Source organism: Polistes canadensis, unplaced genomic scaffold (assembly GCF_001313835.1).
Source record: "Polistes canadensis isolate GaletaPanama2010 unplaced genomic scaffold, ASM131383v1 scaffold_32, whole genome shotgun sequence".
NCBI classification, from domain to species: Eukaryota; Metazoa; Arthropoda; class Insecta; order Hymenoptera; family Vespidae; genus Polistes; species Polistes canadensis.
Window position 1 is genome coordinate 764,387 of NW_014569579.1, and position 18,014 is coordinate 782,400.

General features: G+C 32.5%; 1 protein-coding gene across 2 annotated transcripts in view; it reads right to left on the minus strand.

The window, feature by feature from the left end:
- LOC106784245 (inhibitory POU protein) overlaps positions 1-18,014 on the minus strand; it is a 37,045-nt gene that overhangs the window by 3,611 nt on the left and 15,420 nt on the right. The window contains exons 2-3 of one of the 2 annotated variants that reach the window (XM_014743581.1): positions 12,267-12,323; positions 4,612-4,800 (exon numbers count right to left, since the gene is read on the minus strand). In XM_014743581.1, the coding sequence (XP_014599067.1) occupies positions 4,612-4,800; positions 12,267-12,323 (246 nt within the window). Of the gene's footprint in view, positions 1-4,593; positions 4,801-12,266; positions 12,324-18,014 lie in introns of both variants that reach the window. The other variant, XM_014743580.1, reaches the window with a different exon arrangement.

Below are 18,014 nucleotides of genomic sequence, written 5' to 3' on the forward strand. Positions count from 1 at the left end.
GTACATGAATAACGAGAGAATGAGAAAGAGTGGGAAGTGTCTTGGAGGGAAAAGAAGAGAAAATGTATACAAGGCAGCTCACACAATTATGCAGCACGTGCCACGAGCGACGTCACAGCGCAGCAAGCGCGACCCCTTACAAATTATTTATGAGCTCCCTTCATATTTTTCACCGCTCTGAGTGGCGCTACCACCCTTGTGAGTAGCACCTCGCATAAGGCCTTCTTCCTCTTTCTCTTCCTCTTATTTTCCTTCTTCTTCTTCTTCTTAGTTCTGTATTGCTAAGCTTCTTTGGAATTTTGTACCAATGATTTTTGTTTTTTTTTCTTCTCTTTTAGCATACATCTCGTGTAATCAAATGATCCTCGAACCGTATTTTTAACTTTTCGAAATATTTCTCATTTGGTTGTATTTTAAAAACAATACGTTCTTATTATAGAATAAAATATTAATCTGTGCCTTTATATAAAATTATCTATTCATCATTAAAGCTAATATAATTTACATACTATAGTGTAAATTTGATATTAATCATTTGTGGAGAGAATATTTAATATGAAATTCGTTAATATTATTTAAATAAATCTTTTTTTTTTGCAATGGTACTGGTAACATTTACCATTTAAAATATTGGTGTTTATCAAAACATATTTGATGAATTTCTTTTTTACACAAATTAGATGAAAACTTTTTTTCTTAACAGAGATTAAGAATAGCACTTTCGCGTCACTTGAATCTTTTCCCATCTCATACAGAAAGCGCTATTGCGCTGTTCGGCTTTCTTCGACCGTGTTTCTTTTTTAAATCTCTGATACTCAAAAGGTTAAAATCTGTGTTTTTTTTACAATGCTCATAGTAATGCGTTCTTATCTTTTTCTGTACTTTAAAAACCAATGTTCTGTTAGTCGTATTGTTCTATCGAATCTAATATCTACAGATCAAATTTCAATTTCATACCTTAACTACTCGACTCCCGTGAATTCTTATATTACCTAATTAAAGTATGTAATTCTGCCTTCTTTCATATTTAAACAGATCAGTATAATTATTTCAGAATTTAACCTATCATTTCACAAATTAACGGACTTGACAAAGTAACGCCAAGATATATACATATCTATGTGAATCGAATCCAAAGTGTCTTCAGTTGTTAAGTCGAGATAAATTGGGCAAGAATAAGGTCGGTTCGGTATCGTTGTGTAAACGGTAGCACTCTGCGGCCTACTTTTACCTTCCAGGGATACGAGCGAAGAATAGAAAATTCAAATATCCTGCTCAGATATGAAAAGGATAAAGTACTTTTAATGGATATTCTCGTCCGGTAAGATAAAACGATGAACACGAAGTGGGGAGCGAGCGGGATAATTCTATAGCTGACTTGCTCGTCATAAAAGTTAGCGCAAGTGTGGTGCACTCGCGCGAACACAAGCGAACGACCGAATCGGCTTTGCAAAAAGGTGAACGTGAGACCAGATATAACTGTCTTTCTTTCTCTCTCTTTCTCTTTCTATCTTTTTGCATATACCAACGAAAAAATTACTTTCATTGAATAAATATTAACAAACACACATTATTAATATTAATGCTATTATTAATATTTCTATTTTTTTTGTTTATGTCATTATTATTTCATTGAACGCTTAGTGGCCAATAACCATAATTTAATTAGCGAACGCACCTGCTTCATTCTACCCTTTTCTTTTTCGTCTTAGAATGGATGAATAAATTTTGCGTGAAAGCTACAAAATTCCTTCTCATGTTAGTCCTAAAATAAATGCTATTTTTTTTTTTTATATTTGTTGAAATTTAAAAAAAAGAGGATTATATTAATCATAATCATAACCGCGTAAACGAAGCAAAAATTGGCCAAATAATGTTGCCTAATTCTAAAACAATGCTGTAAATTCTTTGAAAAAAATTGAAATATATGGTTTTTTTTATTAAAAATGAATCGTTTATTCTAGCGATTGTGCTCATTGAAAAATTAATTTATAATGCAGTGTTTATAATTTGTAATTACAGACATATATTTCTTCTCTCAAGGCTTTTCTTATTTTCACCCTCGAAACACTATGACGAGAAGTATCGTGATGAGTGCTCGTTCGCAAACGTCAACTCTCGCGAGAATAGGGTGGTACGATAGTATGCGAGCCGATAGTACTGGTACAGGACGAATTTTCGCAGGGTAGTTGTTAGCCAGGGTTGCGAGAAGTAGTACGATAGGGCCGCCAGAGAGAGTTTGACGGCAAATATAGAGTGGCTAAGGGACCAGGGAGCAACATAGTGAGCGTAGGGCCCTAGAGACTCGCTGCAATATTTCATCATTAGACTGACACGATGCTAGGGTTAGTCGTCTTTCTCTCTCTCTCTCACTCTCTCTCTCTCTATCTTTTTCTCTTTTTCTTTCTTTTTTTCTCTTTTGGTCTAGGGTTATACGAAACTCGTTACATGCGTCCGTGAACGTAATACGTTGCCAGTTACACCACATTGCCACAGGGATAGCTAGAAGATCGTTGTTATTGAATTCGTCAGCGTCACAAATAAAAACAAAGTTTATGGGTGGCCTGGACCATCTGTAGTAACACAAGTAGGGTGGAAATGAGTAGAAGTCGAAAAACGGGACTACGCCTGGGTACTTAACGATCAACGAGCGTGCTTACAAATGAGGGAAGCGTTTTACTCATTATATGAATAAAATTACAATATTTCCATGGAATATCTATTCGCCTGGTTCGTGTAATATTATTTTTTCTCAATTCATTTATTTTCTACTAATAATAATAATATTATAATCTCTGTGTTAACCAATGATTATTTTTTTATAAGCATTAAATAAAGTTCTTGTTAATAAAAAAAAAAAAAGGATCTCGAATAATACGATTTAATAATATCAAAATTTAAAAAGAAATTAATGGAAAATTGTAGAAGAAAAACAAATAAATATAGGAAAAGAAACTATTAAAGTGATTCTATATTTTTTTTCTTTTTATCTAATTTGAACCAAGTCAACTTCACGAGTATGTTTTGTCGTAAATCCGTGAATCCGATATATCTAGAAGTTACATGAAATGTATTTTTAACCTTCGCCGTACGAATGCGATCCACGATCCCTAAAGTTTATTGTATCCCGCAGAGAGCATTACAGGTCGTCCCAGAGCCGGGATATTATACAAGGAACGCCCCTACGCGATCATTCCGGGTCGAAGCACATTGGTTAGGGCACCCTCTTACCATCCTATTCGTTTTCTCTCTCTCTCTCTCTCTCTCTCTCTCTCTCTCTCTTTCATACTCTCGTTGAGCCTCAGATTGCGCTTGAATTAGCATAAATACCGCGAAAGGAGCATTCGACAAATTGAAGACCAGAACCTGAATATTGGCGAAGCCACAAATCATACTCTCTCTCTCTCTCTCTCTCTCTCTGGTCTATATACATACGAGTATTTTAACCAGTAAAATTGCTTCTGCATTACAAACGAAGTCGCTGAACGTAGCATTCATGGCAATAATTAAATCGGACGAAAATTAAAATTTTCACTCATTCGTCTGTCTATTATTTAAGCTCACCAATGAACATACTGCTTAAGTTACATTTTTCAACAGTACCGATTAATTATAGACCACGATAAATGTCCGAGTCGATTAATTATTCTCCACGATTTTAACTCACTGTCGGAACTCGTTTCATTTTATTGTTGCATATGCACGAACATTGGGGACCATAGACGATTCGTTAGTATATATCTACGTGACTTTACTGTTCTCTACATTGCTGGAACCGAGTTTGCCATTAAAGCAATCGTTATATCGATGAATCAAACCAGTACGAACGTCGATGTTAATAAAGTAACGTCATGCTTGCGTTTCGTTTATGATACCCATCAAGTAAACTCAACAGAATTGTACATTATGTCTTTTTCATGATACTATCTTCGAAATAATTTTCTATAGTTTCAATGAATCAAAATTGTTTATTGGTGTCATCGATTTAAATAATTATAAAAATAAACAATACGAGATCATGTAAGGTAGAGTAAATAAGTAGTATAAAATAGTGTAAAAGAATGTTACACAATTTTCTTCTAGAAATGAATAATACTTGAATATTATTTTTAAAAATATTGTATAGAATTAATGATAAAATGTGAAATGAAATTAATGAAAATTATTCGGAGATAAATTTTAAAATATTGTAATTTTCTTACTTTTAATGTTTCATATATTATTTCTCTGTATAACTATGTATTTATATTAAATTATACATAAATAACAAATTATATTCTGATAAATATATATTAATTTATTAATTGAATATTATCAAGATACGAATTGTATAAAGATGTATTTTTTTTACTTGGAAAAAATAAACAGAAATATATTATCGATAAATCAAACATAATATTTTTAAATATATCATACTCTCTTGACTGCATTATAAAACGGTCTCTCATCTTCAATAATTAATAACTATGAATCATGGAAAATAAATATATTTTAATAGAAAACACTAAATAGATTAATTTTGAATAATTTTCCAAAATGTTAAAGGGTCTTATCCGTAGGGACGAATGTAGTATAGCATAAATGCAAACTCACAAAGAGGTGTGATTGTACCTGATGATGTGGCCGGTTATTTGGATGGGGGGTTGGCATGTGAGCACCGTGATGGTAAACGGAAACCGGATCGTGTTTCAAAGGCATTGGAGTGCCAGCGTTGTGCTTTCCCAAATCCGCGGCTAAAGCTTCCGCCCTCGAAAGTAAGCCGTCTTGCAGACCGCTGTTCAAGCCCCCGAATAAGTCACCCTGAAACAGAAAGCGTGCCGTGCGTGACGGTAATTGAAGATGGGATTTCTTACATACGATCGATGGATAAGGACAAATACCTTTAACTAGATTCTTAAATTAGCCTTAGATATTTATAAGCATAAAAAACGACATAAGATAATTTTAACTTTTAATTTCCAAAAAAATATCAATCTTAAAAAGATTTAGATCTTCAGATTTTTCAAATAAAATTAGCGCGAGTAATATTTTGTATATATAACCTTTGATTTTCAAAATAATAAAAATATATTATATATAATAGAAAATTTTGCTATGTAGAATATTTTCAATGTTACTCGATCGATACATCGATCTTAAATTATTTTAAGTAATGGTATTTCCATGATCATGTCGTATAAATGATTGACGTACATAAATATCGGTACGTGTTACCTGTCAATTTAAGACACGTCATACGTGTATGTATACATAGCTTTTACCTACAAAATTTTGAATATCCGATCGAAGAAACATTTCTTTTATTTATCACTTGATTACGATGATCAGTGGGATCGATGTATTTCTTAAAATCAATTGCATTCTAAATAATATATTCAAATCCATAAACATTAAGTAAAACGTTAAACGCGATACGCAAATATGAATAAATATTATATGCATGTAATCCGTACATATCGTAGGATTTTTCATTCGCTTTTAAAACTATCCTATCGAACAGTATCCAGACAACAGACTGCTAGAGTATTCTGCAGCAGCATGGCCGTACACGATCGATATTCCGAAAATAGTTTCTTCTCCCGAGACTCAAAGTAGTCTACTACGAACTTCTTCAGACTTTCGATTTAGTATAAAATCGTTCCTTGGAATTTTAAAATAACGTCTTACTCTTTATTATCTTTAATTACATTCCAAATATTATCTAATAATATTAACTAAGATTTTGACTAACGAAAATGGAAATGATCGAAAGTCCACATAAATAAAATAACGAAACTGATGCGTTATCAGTAAAACTTTTATACCATCTTGTTAGTTATATTATACACAACAATATTCCAAGATTTCAGTAGAGTAACGCTGCGCGTTATAATAATATACGTAGGATTGTTGACACACTTTCGATGTCGTTAACACGTATCTACTAAACGGTAGATTTCATATTCATTAAAGGAAACGTATTCTCTCTATTCGAAATACAAATTGTACAATATTATCATAACGTTAAAGTGTAACGATATCAATTTAGTAATCGCATTCGCGACAGCACCTACCCCAGAATATTCGCTAATCGAATTCATTCGTCACAAGTTAGCCAGGAGTTGATCTGAAAGATGGACACTTAACCAGACGACCCATGGGATAGTGGACGGGACAGTCAACGGTGTTAGTTATGAAACTGGACGATAGCAATAAGGGTTCCTAGTCCCTTCTATGTATTTCCAAGTAGGACGATTCTAACCCTCCACAAAAGTCAATTTTCGATGCCAATGAAAATAGCATGAAACGGGAGGTGAGGAAGATTGTACATGTAAACACATTCGAATATATTTCTGAACATGGAAATAAGTATTAAAAAGGGTTATACGATATTATTATTTTTAGTTAATAATCTCGACGCTTGTTTAGTTGTTCTTTTTTTTTAATGGTATAAAAAAAGATCTTTACCTTCCAAAAATTATAGATTTACGTTTAAATTCAATATAATTAGAGGCAATATAAGAAATTCTAATCAGTCAGGATTACACGTGTTAACATAATCGAATTGATTTTTGCAATAAAGTAGTTTTTAAAAATCGTTGAAAAATATTAACTTTAATATTATTACTAAGTTTACTCTTAGGGAAGTTGTTTTTTTGGACGGGTTTAATTAAGATGAACACAATATTTATCCGTTGAACGTTTCGTCTCTATTTGAGACTTCCTCAGCAACTTGATAGTTATGTTCATAAGTCAATATAACATCATTTTTATTACAGTCATAAGTTTTCACTATCTTATAAATAGAGTCAATTTTTAAGAACGTTATTCTACTATAACTTTTCGAACACTACTGGTGTTCTTAATGAATTAACTTTAATGAACGTCTTCGAAGGAATATGTTGCTATTCATACTTAATACATAATGTCATCATGTTTATTGATTTATGTATCTATTGTCTGAGATCATTAATTTTGATTGTTTCTTACGAAAGGATGAGACGTAAAAGGGATGCACAGAAGCAGTATCCGACGTGGTATGATATACGTTATTTTTCTTCTGAACGTGAAGGGTTTGTTTCACCCATTTCGATAGGGGTTCTCTTAATAACGGTTATAAGTTGGATTCATGGTCGCTTTTTACACAGATACGCTTCTATAACGTAGCAATCGATATTATATGGGACATTTCGCGTCAACTACATCTGTCACTCGTGCCCGCGGAACTCGCAAGAATCGTACTTTGTTCGAAAAATATATGGCATTTTCTTTGACCAAGAATATATCAAATTCGAAAACATTACCTACGTTCAATTATTATTTTTTTGCTGTTCAATTAATCCCACGTAACACATAATGTTTACATTATCAAAAATCAAATAATAAAATGTGAAACTATCAAATATTTGCCAGACATTAACTAACAATTAATTTTAAGCGGTGAAATATGAAATATAATTTAACAAATATGGATTTATGAGTATATGATTATCATCTTACATTTATTTGCTTTTTTTATTTATCAACATAAAAGAACATTAATGACTCTTTTGGTGCAACGATTCTATAACTCAACACTTTATTTTTAAGAAAAGTCGTATTGTTTTTAATAAAACGATTCATTTAAGTTTTCGAGCACAAAACAATTGTAGAAATTAATGCTTCTGGGAACGTGACTACTAAAATGTATATTATGCGAATCGTTCGTAAAATGGGAAAAATTTATCGATAAAATACCTACCCTGGACGAACAAAAGCGTTTCATTAATAAAAGAAAACTGTTAACGTGAATGTAGTCGACCGCTCTTTTATCCAAAGAATTATGAAAAGTTTAACGCCATAAAGCGGTATTGCTGATTATTTTTGTATTTTATAACTGCATTGTTTCAAAACTCGTAGTCGCATTATTAAACTTAAATTGGGTACCAACTGACGTGCAGAAAATGAGTCTTCAATGTTAACCTCCCACTCTGTAGAATTTTATTAATAATTTAACACGTCGATGAAGTCAATTCCCATAACGTCGTTTCTATAGAGTTAATTGAAATTACCGATAGACAGAGATTATAATATTCTTTGTTTTCCTTTCCCTCTCTCTCTCTCTCTCTCAGCCTTCTTTCCCATCCTCTTTTTTGAAAATAACAAAAAAATTAATTTAATAAATTTCTATAGAATATTCATTACAAAGACAAATATTTCCTTTTTATATCTGTAAAATAATATTTTATATTTAACAATATTAAAAATAACATATAGATAATTTTTGTATAGTTACGCAAATATGAATAAAAATAATAATCACTCGTATTCTCTAAATTCACGTGAAAAGAAAGAACACACTTAGGTTCGAAAAGAACGAAATATCTCAAATCGACCTTGAAAATTATTCAAGTAGAAAAGCAATCGTTTAACGATTCTCGAAGACCTCATCAAAGTACGAGTATCGGTAACGAGGTCGAACCACGAAAATTTATACGTGGGAGTTATCAAAATATCGTTAGCACGATATGCTCGGTCGGACGGGGCCAAAGGTGATTCACTGCTCCTATATTCATTACGAGCGGTAACGTCCGCATTGCTCGATCAATGTTTCATGTGAAAACCACCGTCGTACTCTGGCGCTTCGATTATTTATGAACTTCTCGTGTCTTCGTCGGGTACAAGCACCACTACTACCTATATGCCCTGTTCGCTATCTCTAGGTTGCTGAACCGCCACCACTTTTTCTAATCTCGTGACGGCAGCCCCTTTCGCCGTTTCTCTTCCTTTCTCTTTCGATCATCCCTAGATATACTTCGATTCCCTTGTGACACCGACTCCTACAAACGCGAAAAAATGCGATTATTTGAACGACTCTTACGAATGGTAAGCTTTACACTTGAACGAATATATTTGCTAAACAAAATACAAATTAATCTTGCATAAATATTATCATTGTTCAATTATATAATAATCATTTAATAATACTTTATCAAAGATTATTTTAGAATAATCCCGAGAGAGATCAAATAAAGATCGCGATGAAAATTTCATTGAACCGAATAAATTCAAAAGATTGATAATAATCGATCGAAGGAAACTTAAGTAGCTATTTTTGTTGGGATTAGAAAAAGATCGAGGACTTCTCATTTGTTCGACAATCTATTTATCTAATCCGAATTGAGATATTACTCAGAAACTAACGATAAATGCTAGTCATTTGCGAGATAGACGTTGTGTTTGGTAGAAGAAAAAATGCCGTTTCTTCGTGTAAAGTGTTAACAGGGCGATAAATCGCGTAGGAGCTTCTGTTTCGTAAGTTTTTCTCCTTCTTCTTCTTGTTCGAATGGAAGGAAGGCTTGTTTAGGGGCGGCCAAAGCACCTGAGATGATCATACGTTCTCTCGAATTTCAGAAACGATCCTTTCTATCCAGTAAGATGCTATAATGTACAGAACGAGAACGATAGAGAGAGACAGATAAAGAGAAAAATAGAGAAAGAGGGTGAGATAGAGAAAAGGGGCAAAGATACAGATTGCTCTTGTTAAAGGACGTGGTTAACAGCTCGTAGAGTTGTTTAGCAAACTTTCTCTTCATCCCTTATCGCGTTTCGCTTTTCCACGTCGCCGCGGTTAATAGAGTCATTTTTCTGAGCTGCCTTTACAGGCAGGACCCCAGGCAACAACTAAATACGTCTTCTGAGTGGAGCCACCGTTAAGGATTAGCCAATTACAATTGAATTACCGCACCCTGTCGGAAGATGGAGCAGGAGTTAATTTATCGATGCCCCTTCTCTCTGATGTACACCCACAAAAGCAATTAAATCGACGATATACAACTTATTAAATAGATATCGTATCGTAATTATTTTCATCAGTTTTTCCAATCAAAAATTTCAATATTTTATCTTATAAATATTTATAATCATCATTAGCGAATAAAAGCTAATTTGCTATATCATCAAACTATTTTTAATTCAAACTAAGAACAGTTAGGTAGCTATTTTAATTATGATTGATCCATCTTCTTGGAAAATTAATCGTATGTAATTCAAACGCATTTAATTGATGTTGGTTATTGAAATTTGTTTACGCCTACCGATTATCGTATCGTGGAATTATTCGTTTGCCGATCGAACGATCATCAAAGTTGCATTAGAAGCTTCCGCTACGTTGTTATGCGTGGAATGAAAAGAGAAAGAGAGAGAGAGAGAGAGAGAGAAAGAAGAAAAGAGAGGCAAAAAAAGAGAGAGATAGCTTCCCTATTTATTTCCCATTTTTTTTTATCGTTTTTCTTTTCCAAATAACAAAAAAAGGTGACCATCTGCGGATATCATGTAACAGTTGAGTATTCGAGTATATTTACGTCATTAATTACCGATCGAATCGTGGTTACGCCGATCTGAATACGAAGTATACTCGGGACCGACGACTATCGGATATTGCAAATTGGGACGATTACGTTATTTCCGTCCGATAACCTACATCGCGGAGTAGTCTGAGCCATGAATAAATAAATTCTTCGAGAAAATCTGACGTCTGACACGAAAACAAGCAGACTGTTCAAATTATCACTTGCATGGCGGAGTACCTACTGTCTAGAAAGGAATATTATTCCACTCTTCGTTATAGCGCGTTCAAAATTTGCTTAACTTCCCCGTCTACCACCATCTCCGCCTCTGCATTCACTTCCAACTCCTTTTGATCCTCCTTCTCCTCTTTCTTTCCGAGTAAAAATCCAATTAATGAAAAATTTGGATTAACATCGAACTTGGTATCGAATAATAAAAGCTATTCTTTGTCTGTCTGTCTGTCTATCTGTCTGCCTATCTCTCTCTTGTTTCATTGCTGTCTCTATCTCTCTCTCTTCGTTTCTCTTCAATCAATACCCCGTAGCAAAAAGAAATTATAATTTATTTATATCTTCGCGACATTTTCTGAAAAAATTGAAAAAAAGAAAGAACAAAATATAAGACTCGAGATGATTATAGAAAAATTATTTTTCCGATTAGACGTGGCAAATGTTATAACAACTAAAAACAAAACGTAATTCTTTAGTCGGGAAAAAGAATAAATACAGCTTGTTAGGAATATACAATTTTTTCTATGTGTTTTTGACGAAGAAAAAAAAAGAATTAAAAAAGTTAGTCAATGGAATAAATTACGTTCAGGTGCAGGTGTCTATTACATCGATGGGAAGCATAAATAACACTTTGATCTTTTTATGACACTGAAACTATCCTCGTACAACCTCATCGTTTGTCTGAATAATCAATTTTCGGCCATAATCGTAACCACGAGATAGTAAGTTTATGCGTACCTTGCTATCATAACTACTTACGTGGTTTTGTAAGACATAAATATCATTTTGGCATTTTATACACGACGACAGAATTATCTGTCTTTCTATTATTTCTTTTGAAATTTCTATTTTTGATCTCAAGTTTCTTGACCAATAATAAATAAAGAATTTAAGAAATCAATCGTACGGCTGCTTATTTCGATTTATCTAAATTTTGTTACTACTTTTATTACGATAGTTAATATTGTAGATACAATTTTACGATTATAATAACGCCAAGATGCTATTTAAAGAACGAATCTCTCACTCCAATCAAAGGTTACATTTACAGTAAGTATAAAAAATGCTTATGTACATCATAGTTACCTATAAAAATGTATTGTAGATAATTTAAATTAATTATATTGAGACCATCTAATTCCTTTGTATATGATTTTTTGTTTAATTATTATTTATTTTAAACTTTTTGTAGTGTGTGTGTTATTCTTATGAATATATTGAATGAGAGGGATAGACAAAAAAATTGTATAAGAAATATAAAATATAACAAAAAAGTATGCATTTATAGAAAATTAAAACGAACAAATGAATACTTTTTATACCCGCTTCATATCATCGTTGATACGACTTCTTACGACCAACATTGAATAAAATTCATTATTAAAAATAAAACTACGCAAGAGAATATTTCGTCGAAAAAATAATTTCTTATTATTTGTTTACTTATATATATATATATATTCATATAATTTGATTTTCGTGCAATGATCCTTATTTAATATAAATCAAACATATTGCAAAGTAATTCGCGACAATGTCGAGCCAGTCGTTGTTCGTAGACTACGAACTAATTTAATAAATGAATAAAATGAACTAAATAAAAGAAAAGGAGAAAGCTAAAAGTTCGAACCATTTCTTTCTCCCACTTCTATTTATTTTCTCGCATATTCGCATTTCTTGTCTATATAGATATATATATTTCTTAATACAAATGATTAAAATACTCACATTATGCCTTGGTGACCAAGAATTGCACATTATGGATGCATCTTCCAATATACGACTCTGCAATATCAAAAATTTCATTTTTAAAGAACGTGGCATGTAATATGGACAAAAAAATTGATGATTGTCAAACATTATTCTTTCAAATAAAAAAAGAATTAAGAAAACACGAATAAAAGGAAACATTTTCTTTTAACGAAATTATTAGATACCCATATGTATGGTTAACAATGATTCCAACGAAAAATAGAATTTTGCCGTTGCTTTCGTAGAATCTAGAAACTGAAATTTGTTCAAAAAATACACCAGTCAAACGAATCTTTACAAGCCCATTACTAAATCTAAAGCTTCTCCCGATGTTCACTCTTCTCGAATATAGATCGACGTAACTGGTGAAAAAAAAGCATAGACAAGAGCTAAAAAAGAAGAAAAAAGTAAAAGAAAATTCCTCTATTCCGATAAAAATTACGAGCATCAACCCAATAACAAATCGATAAAAAAAATATGGCTCGAGGTAAACATCTCCAGTAGTTATCTTGAAAATCACATCGAACGACACAATTGCATATCCATCCGATTCGATTTATCGAGTTTGACGAATGATAGGTAGCGATAAATGCGAAACTATGTGCTGTAAAAAGCGAAAGGGAGAGAGATAAAGAGAAAAAGAAAAAAAAAACTTGCGTAGAACGATAGTCTCGGTGATTATTATCCTTAATGATGTTTAATATGAGTTTAATGACCGTTGCAGACGAAATATTTTCGATCGCAACGATTTTCGCAGAAGAGAACGCGAAGGATTTATCTGTCAACGAGACTTAATATTCATCCAATCTGCATATTTCATTTCCACCGATCGCATAATATGTATATTTAAAGCGAACAGTTAAGATTGACAGAATCGGGGCACACCGGCGTCGCGACGCCGTCGCAAATTAAATGAGTCATTTTTGGATACGCGCGCAGAACTAGGTAATTCAATATCGTCCTTATTAAAAAAGCGTCGGGTAATTCTCCATTCCCTGTCGTTCCCATCCCCCTTCCACCACACTTCCACTCCTTTCTACTCTTTCCTTCCTGCTACATCTCATTGCACTTGCTTGACTGATGACAATGATCGCGTTATTACAGTGAAACACATCACTTTACTGGATCAACGCAGCCAATCAACGGTGTCACAAACCTTCCAGACCATTCTTTGGGATCATCGACTTTTAGATATTTTGCTTTTTTTTTTTTTTTTCATTTTTATACTTATTTTATTTTTTTGATAAATTATAGTCTTCTTTTTATCATTATAGCCAATTTATTCATTCTCTATGCTAGAAAATTATCGATACTCATTATTGTTATTATAATTATTACCTATTTATGTTTCCTCAGATAGTTTAAAACTGGCTGATTAGACATTTGTGCAGATTAATACACATTACATATAAGATACGCAATAAAAAAAGTGGACTATTTTGTTTAAAGTGAAAATTAAATAATTGACTTTATCATTGTAGTGATTATTATTATTATTATTATTAGTCTTCAAGAAAAAAAAAATATAACTCAGTATGAAAAAAATATGTAATGCAAAATTTATTTACTTATCGTATTTTATTCTACCTACTTATGTTATCGTTTAAAGAAGTTGTTTATATCAACTCCTTCATTCCTACTGAATTTTTAAATAAACTTCGTCATGATTAAAAGTGTGTCACGATTCAATCTCTAAATTTTTATCCTACAATGTTTTGTTAATTCTAAATCTTGTCGTTATTTAAAATTCGACAGTAGTAATCAAGGTCTTATTATAAATTTCCGGATATCGGATTCATCTTCCTATAATTTATAAACAGAACTCTATTTTAATTAGGTTATTCGAGTAGAGAGTTTTATATTCATTTAAATGGGGAATAAGTAATATCTCATGCTAGAATAAGCGACTGTTTATTTTTCTCTAAATCTAATAAAAATAATAATAATAATAATATTTTAATATCGCACATCGTATAGACATTTGCATCGCACTGTCGATGATCCCTTAACATATCTCGGAATAATTTTCAATTTGAAATAGACCGACAGAATTGTCATATCGCGTGACGTTTCCGAGGATGTCCCTTGAAAGCAGGATAGAAACTGACAAGAGGAATAGGATAGGGTGATTGTCAGGGACGCGTCGTGTTCCAGGCTTTACGAATTTTCCATCTCATAGTGGTTTTACCCTTTATCTCTACCGATCTGATATAGGGTTCACTATGATCTTCTGAAAATATTACTTTAAAAAAAAACAAAAAACAGTACGTAGAAAATACGCAACCCTTTTCATGTAATATTAATTTTCTTTTTCATTTATAGAAAAGATAAATATTATATATCCACTTATAAGTAATTATTAAGAATGTGGAAAATATATTATAATTATAACATAAATTGATAATACAAAACTACATTAAACATCAATATATTTTAATTCTACAAATACTTGTTTTTTCAACTAATAACAAACAAAATCTTAAAAGGAAGAAAAATCAACTGATAAATCATCTTAATAGTATACATTGCAGGCTTTTTATGATCTAGTAGATAGAACTTGGCAACGGCCGTATCTAAAGTCACGATAATAATCTACAAATATTCAAAGAGATCGTACAAACGTGTTTCTCCATCTTCTACGAACTAACGAACGAATCATACACACGAAAATGTATATACCTTAACCGAAGTATATTTATATACCTACACCTACACGTTTCCATATATGCATGGATAGATCATAGATCCCTCGTGGATGTTTATTTGTATGTGTATGTGTGTACGTATGTACTTTAGTACGCGTTGTATACATTGACGGTAAATACGAAGGTCTATCTAATCGTCAGTATGTGTATATCTATTCTTATACACAACGAATGTGTATATACATACATACATATAATGCTGTCTGTTAGTCATTACAAGTACATCTATTTGCTACATATACATATATATATATATATATATATATATATATATATACATACATACATACATACATACATACATACGTATGTACATGCATACGATAGAAAGCATAGGACAGAACACTCGCGAGCGAACAAACAGCCGCGACCGGATCAGTTAGCCCGGCTAATTGATTTTCCTTCGCTGTAGGAGTTGGTAGTAGTGGCACACAGTATTGCAACGCACGCTACAATATTGGGAGACGGTGCCGCGCACAACGGTCAAATCCAATCGGAAACTCCCGTTTGATTATCAGAGAACATGCATGGCCGATTGTAAATCAACCACAATCGTGTTTGGGAATGATTCCCGATCCTTTCCGAATACGACGAAATCCATTCTCTCTCTCTCTCTCTCTCTCTCTCTCTCTCTCTCTCTCTCTCTCTCTCTCTCACTCCCTCTGTTTTCTTCTCTATCTTTATCTCTATCTCTATCTTTATTTGATAAATGATTTGTTCTTTCTGATTTTAAGCCTGTGACAACAATAGTTGAATCAATATTCTATCATAAATTAAAATAGTATTTATATAAATAATTCCTTATATTTTTTGATTACGTGTAAAGATTTATATTGCAGATCTAAATCAAGGAAAAATTAAATTGAAATTATTTTTCAGAAAATATTTATAACATAATATATTCGTATTGTACTATAGACACTTAAAATTTTCAGATAAATCATGGTATTTACAATGTAACCGGCACATCCGAAATTCGAAACGATCGTCGTGCATATTCCGGCTGTGAGAGACGAGATCAATCAGTAAATTCGGCCATTCCCTTGTTTAACCATGGTAGAATGGTGCGCTGGTGCAGCCGCAACAAAAGGTGCTTCTCGTCGATAAATCCAATCCGAAACTCACGATTGATTGCCAGGAAATACATCGATAGAGCTCCATATTATATGTTCTGTTACGAATACCAGTATACGTTTCCGAATTTCATCACTTTTATGTATTATATTTACATACGCTGCTATATATAACATGTATATATGTATATATATTTCGATGATTTATGTTAATGTTAATATTTCACTTTTACTATTTGAGTTAAAGCATTATATAAATCTATTTATTTAAATTATTCTAAATCTTAAATAAATTTTGGGAAGACTAGACTCTCTCTGTCGATTAATAAATAAATTTGGAAGTGATTTATTCGAAGTACGAATTACGAATACTACGTTTCAGGCTCAATCAAGTTTAAAATGGAATAAAATAAAATATCGAAAAAAAAACACTCAAGAAACGATCTTCGATCGGTCAGAGGTTCCTGAGAAAGTTCCCTTCGTTGGAACTTCAGCTGATAATTATCTAAATTTACCAGGGACCTGGGAGTCAAAGTGTGAAGTCGTGTTCAAAATCTTTCTGCACTTTGGGGCTCTCATCCGCCGGTTAATAACAAATGAGCCGGGCTACGTCTCTCCTCACTTTTGTTATAATCGGACATACTTGCCCTCTCCCAGGTACTGTCAACCATTCTATATTATTCAACGTACTCATTTGAGCCATTCTAAACACCTTTCAAAGTTTACTTTCACTTTATCTTTCTAATCCATGTTTTCGTCGTTAACTTTTCTTCAGTCAATTATTGAAACCAACTTTTTTTAAACTATTCGTATATTTACTTAATAAGTATATTTACGTAGTACATAATATATAATAACTTTGCTTTTTTACTTTTGTACGATATTATGAATCAAATATAGTTACATGTATATATCAAGAAAGGTCCTGTCGTCGTGTGAGATTTTTATAATAATACTAATTGACAAAAAGAACATTTCTTTTTAATGCCAAGATCACTATTACGTTTTGAAATTGAACTATTGTGTGTTTTTCTTAATAATAATGTAGAGGACAATAAAAAAAATTCAATGAATTCCAGCAATGTTATTCTAAGTAAGAAATTTCATTATCCGATTTTCTATTTCAAGAAAAAATAACAATGTAACAAAATTTCAAGTGATAAAAAGAAACACAGAAATTGTTTTTATAATAATTTCAATTATACTGAAAAAATAAACCAATCAAATTGTGAGCACGGTTTTTTTAGTATGTAACACTGCACCGAAGCGTAAATTTGAGATCCGTGATGGTCGATCGACGTGAAATGTTAGGGTGACTTTGCTTTCTTTTTTTTTTTCTTAAAAAATAAATGTCTGGCTAATTTTTATTATTATAATATACTGCCGGTTGAAAAGTATTTCACTTCTGTAATAATATATTCTTATCATATTATCATAAATGTCTTAAAAATTATAGTGCCCGTTAGCTAAACCATGCTGCATATACCTCAGCAAACGATACGCCGAGAGATTTTCCCTTTTTATACCTGGAATAATGCAAAACACGAGTAGAAAGCCGTTACATGCTGTCACACTATTCGAGAGTTAATTCGAGTCTCAAAGAAGACGTTTTAACACGAGCGCTAGTAACTCGGGAGTAAATCTTTTCGATCGCGTTAGATGCAGCATTGGGGGGTACAGTATAGTAAGATGGAGAGAAAGAGAAAGAAGAGGGGGGGCGGGCTAAGGTAGGCAGCAGACAGGGGGATTTACGTTGACTCCATCTCATAATTATTTCAAGAGAAAAACGCAAGCCTCGGCGAAGCGCGAAGCGCCTAAGAGCTCTGTAAAGAGAATTTATGAAATTTTGTAATGTAATATTCTGATTCGTAGACGCCGTGGCCCGTACTCCTCGTTAACTCTTTCCCTGCTAACGATTTTTTTGCTTTTAATGTAGAGAACGCTAT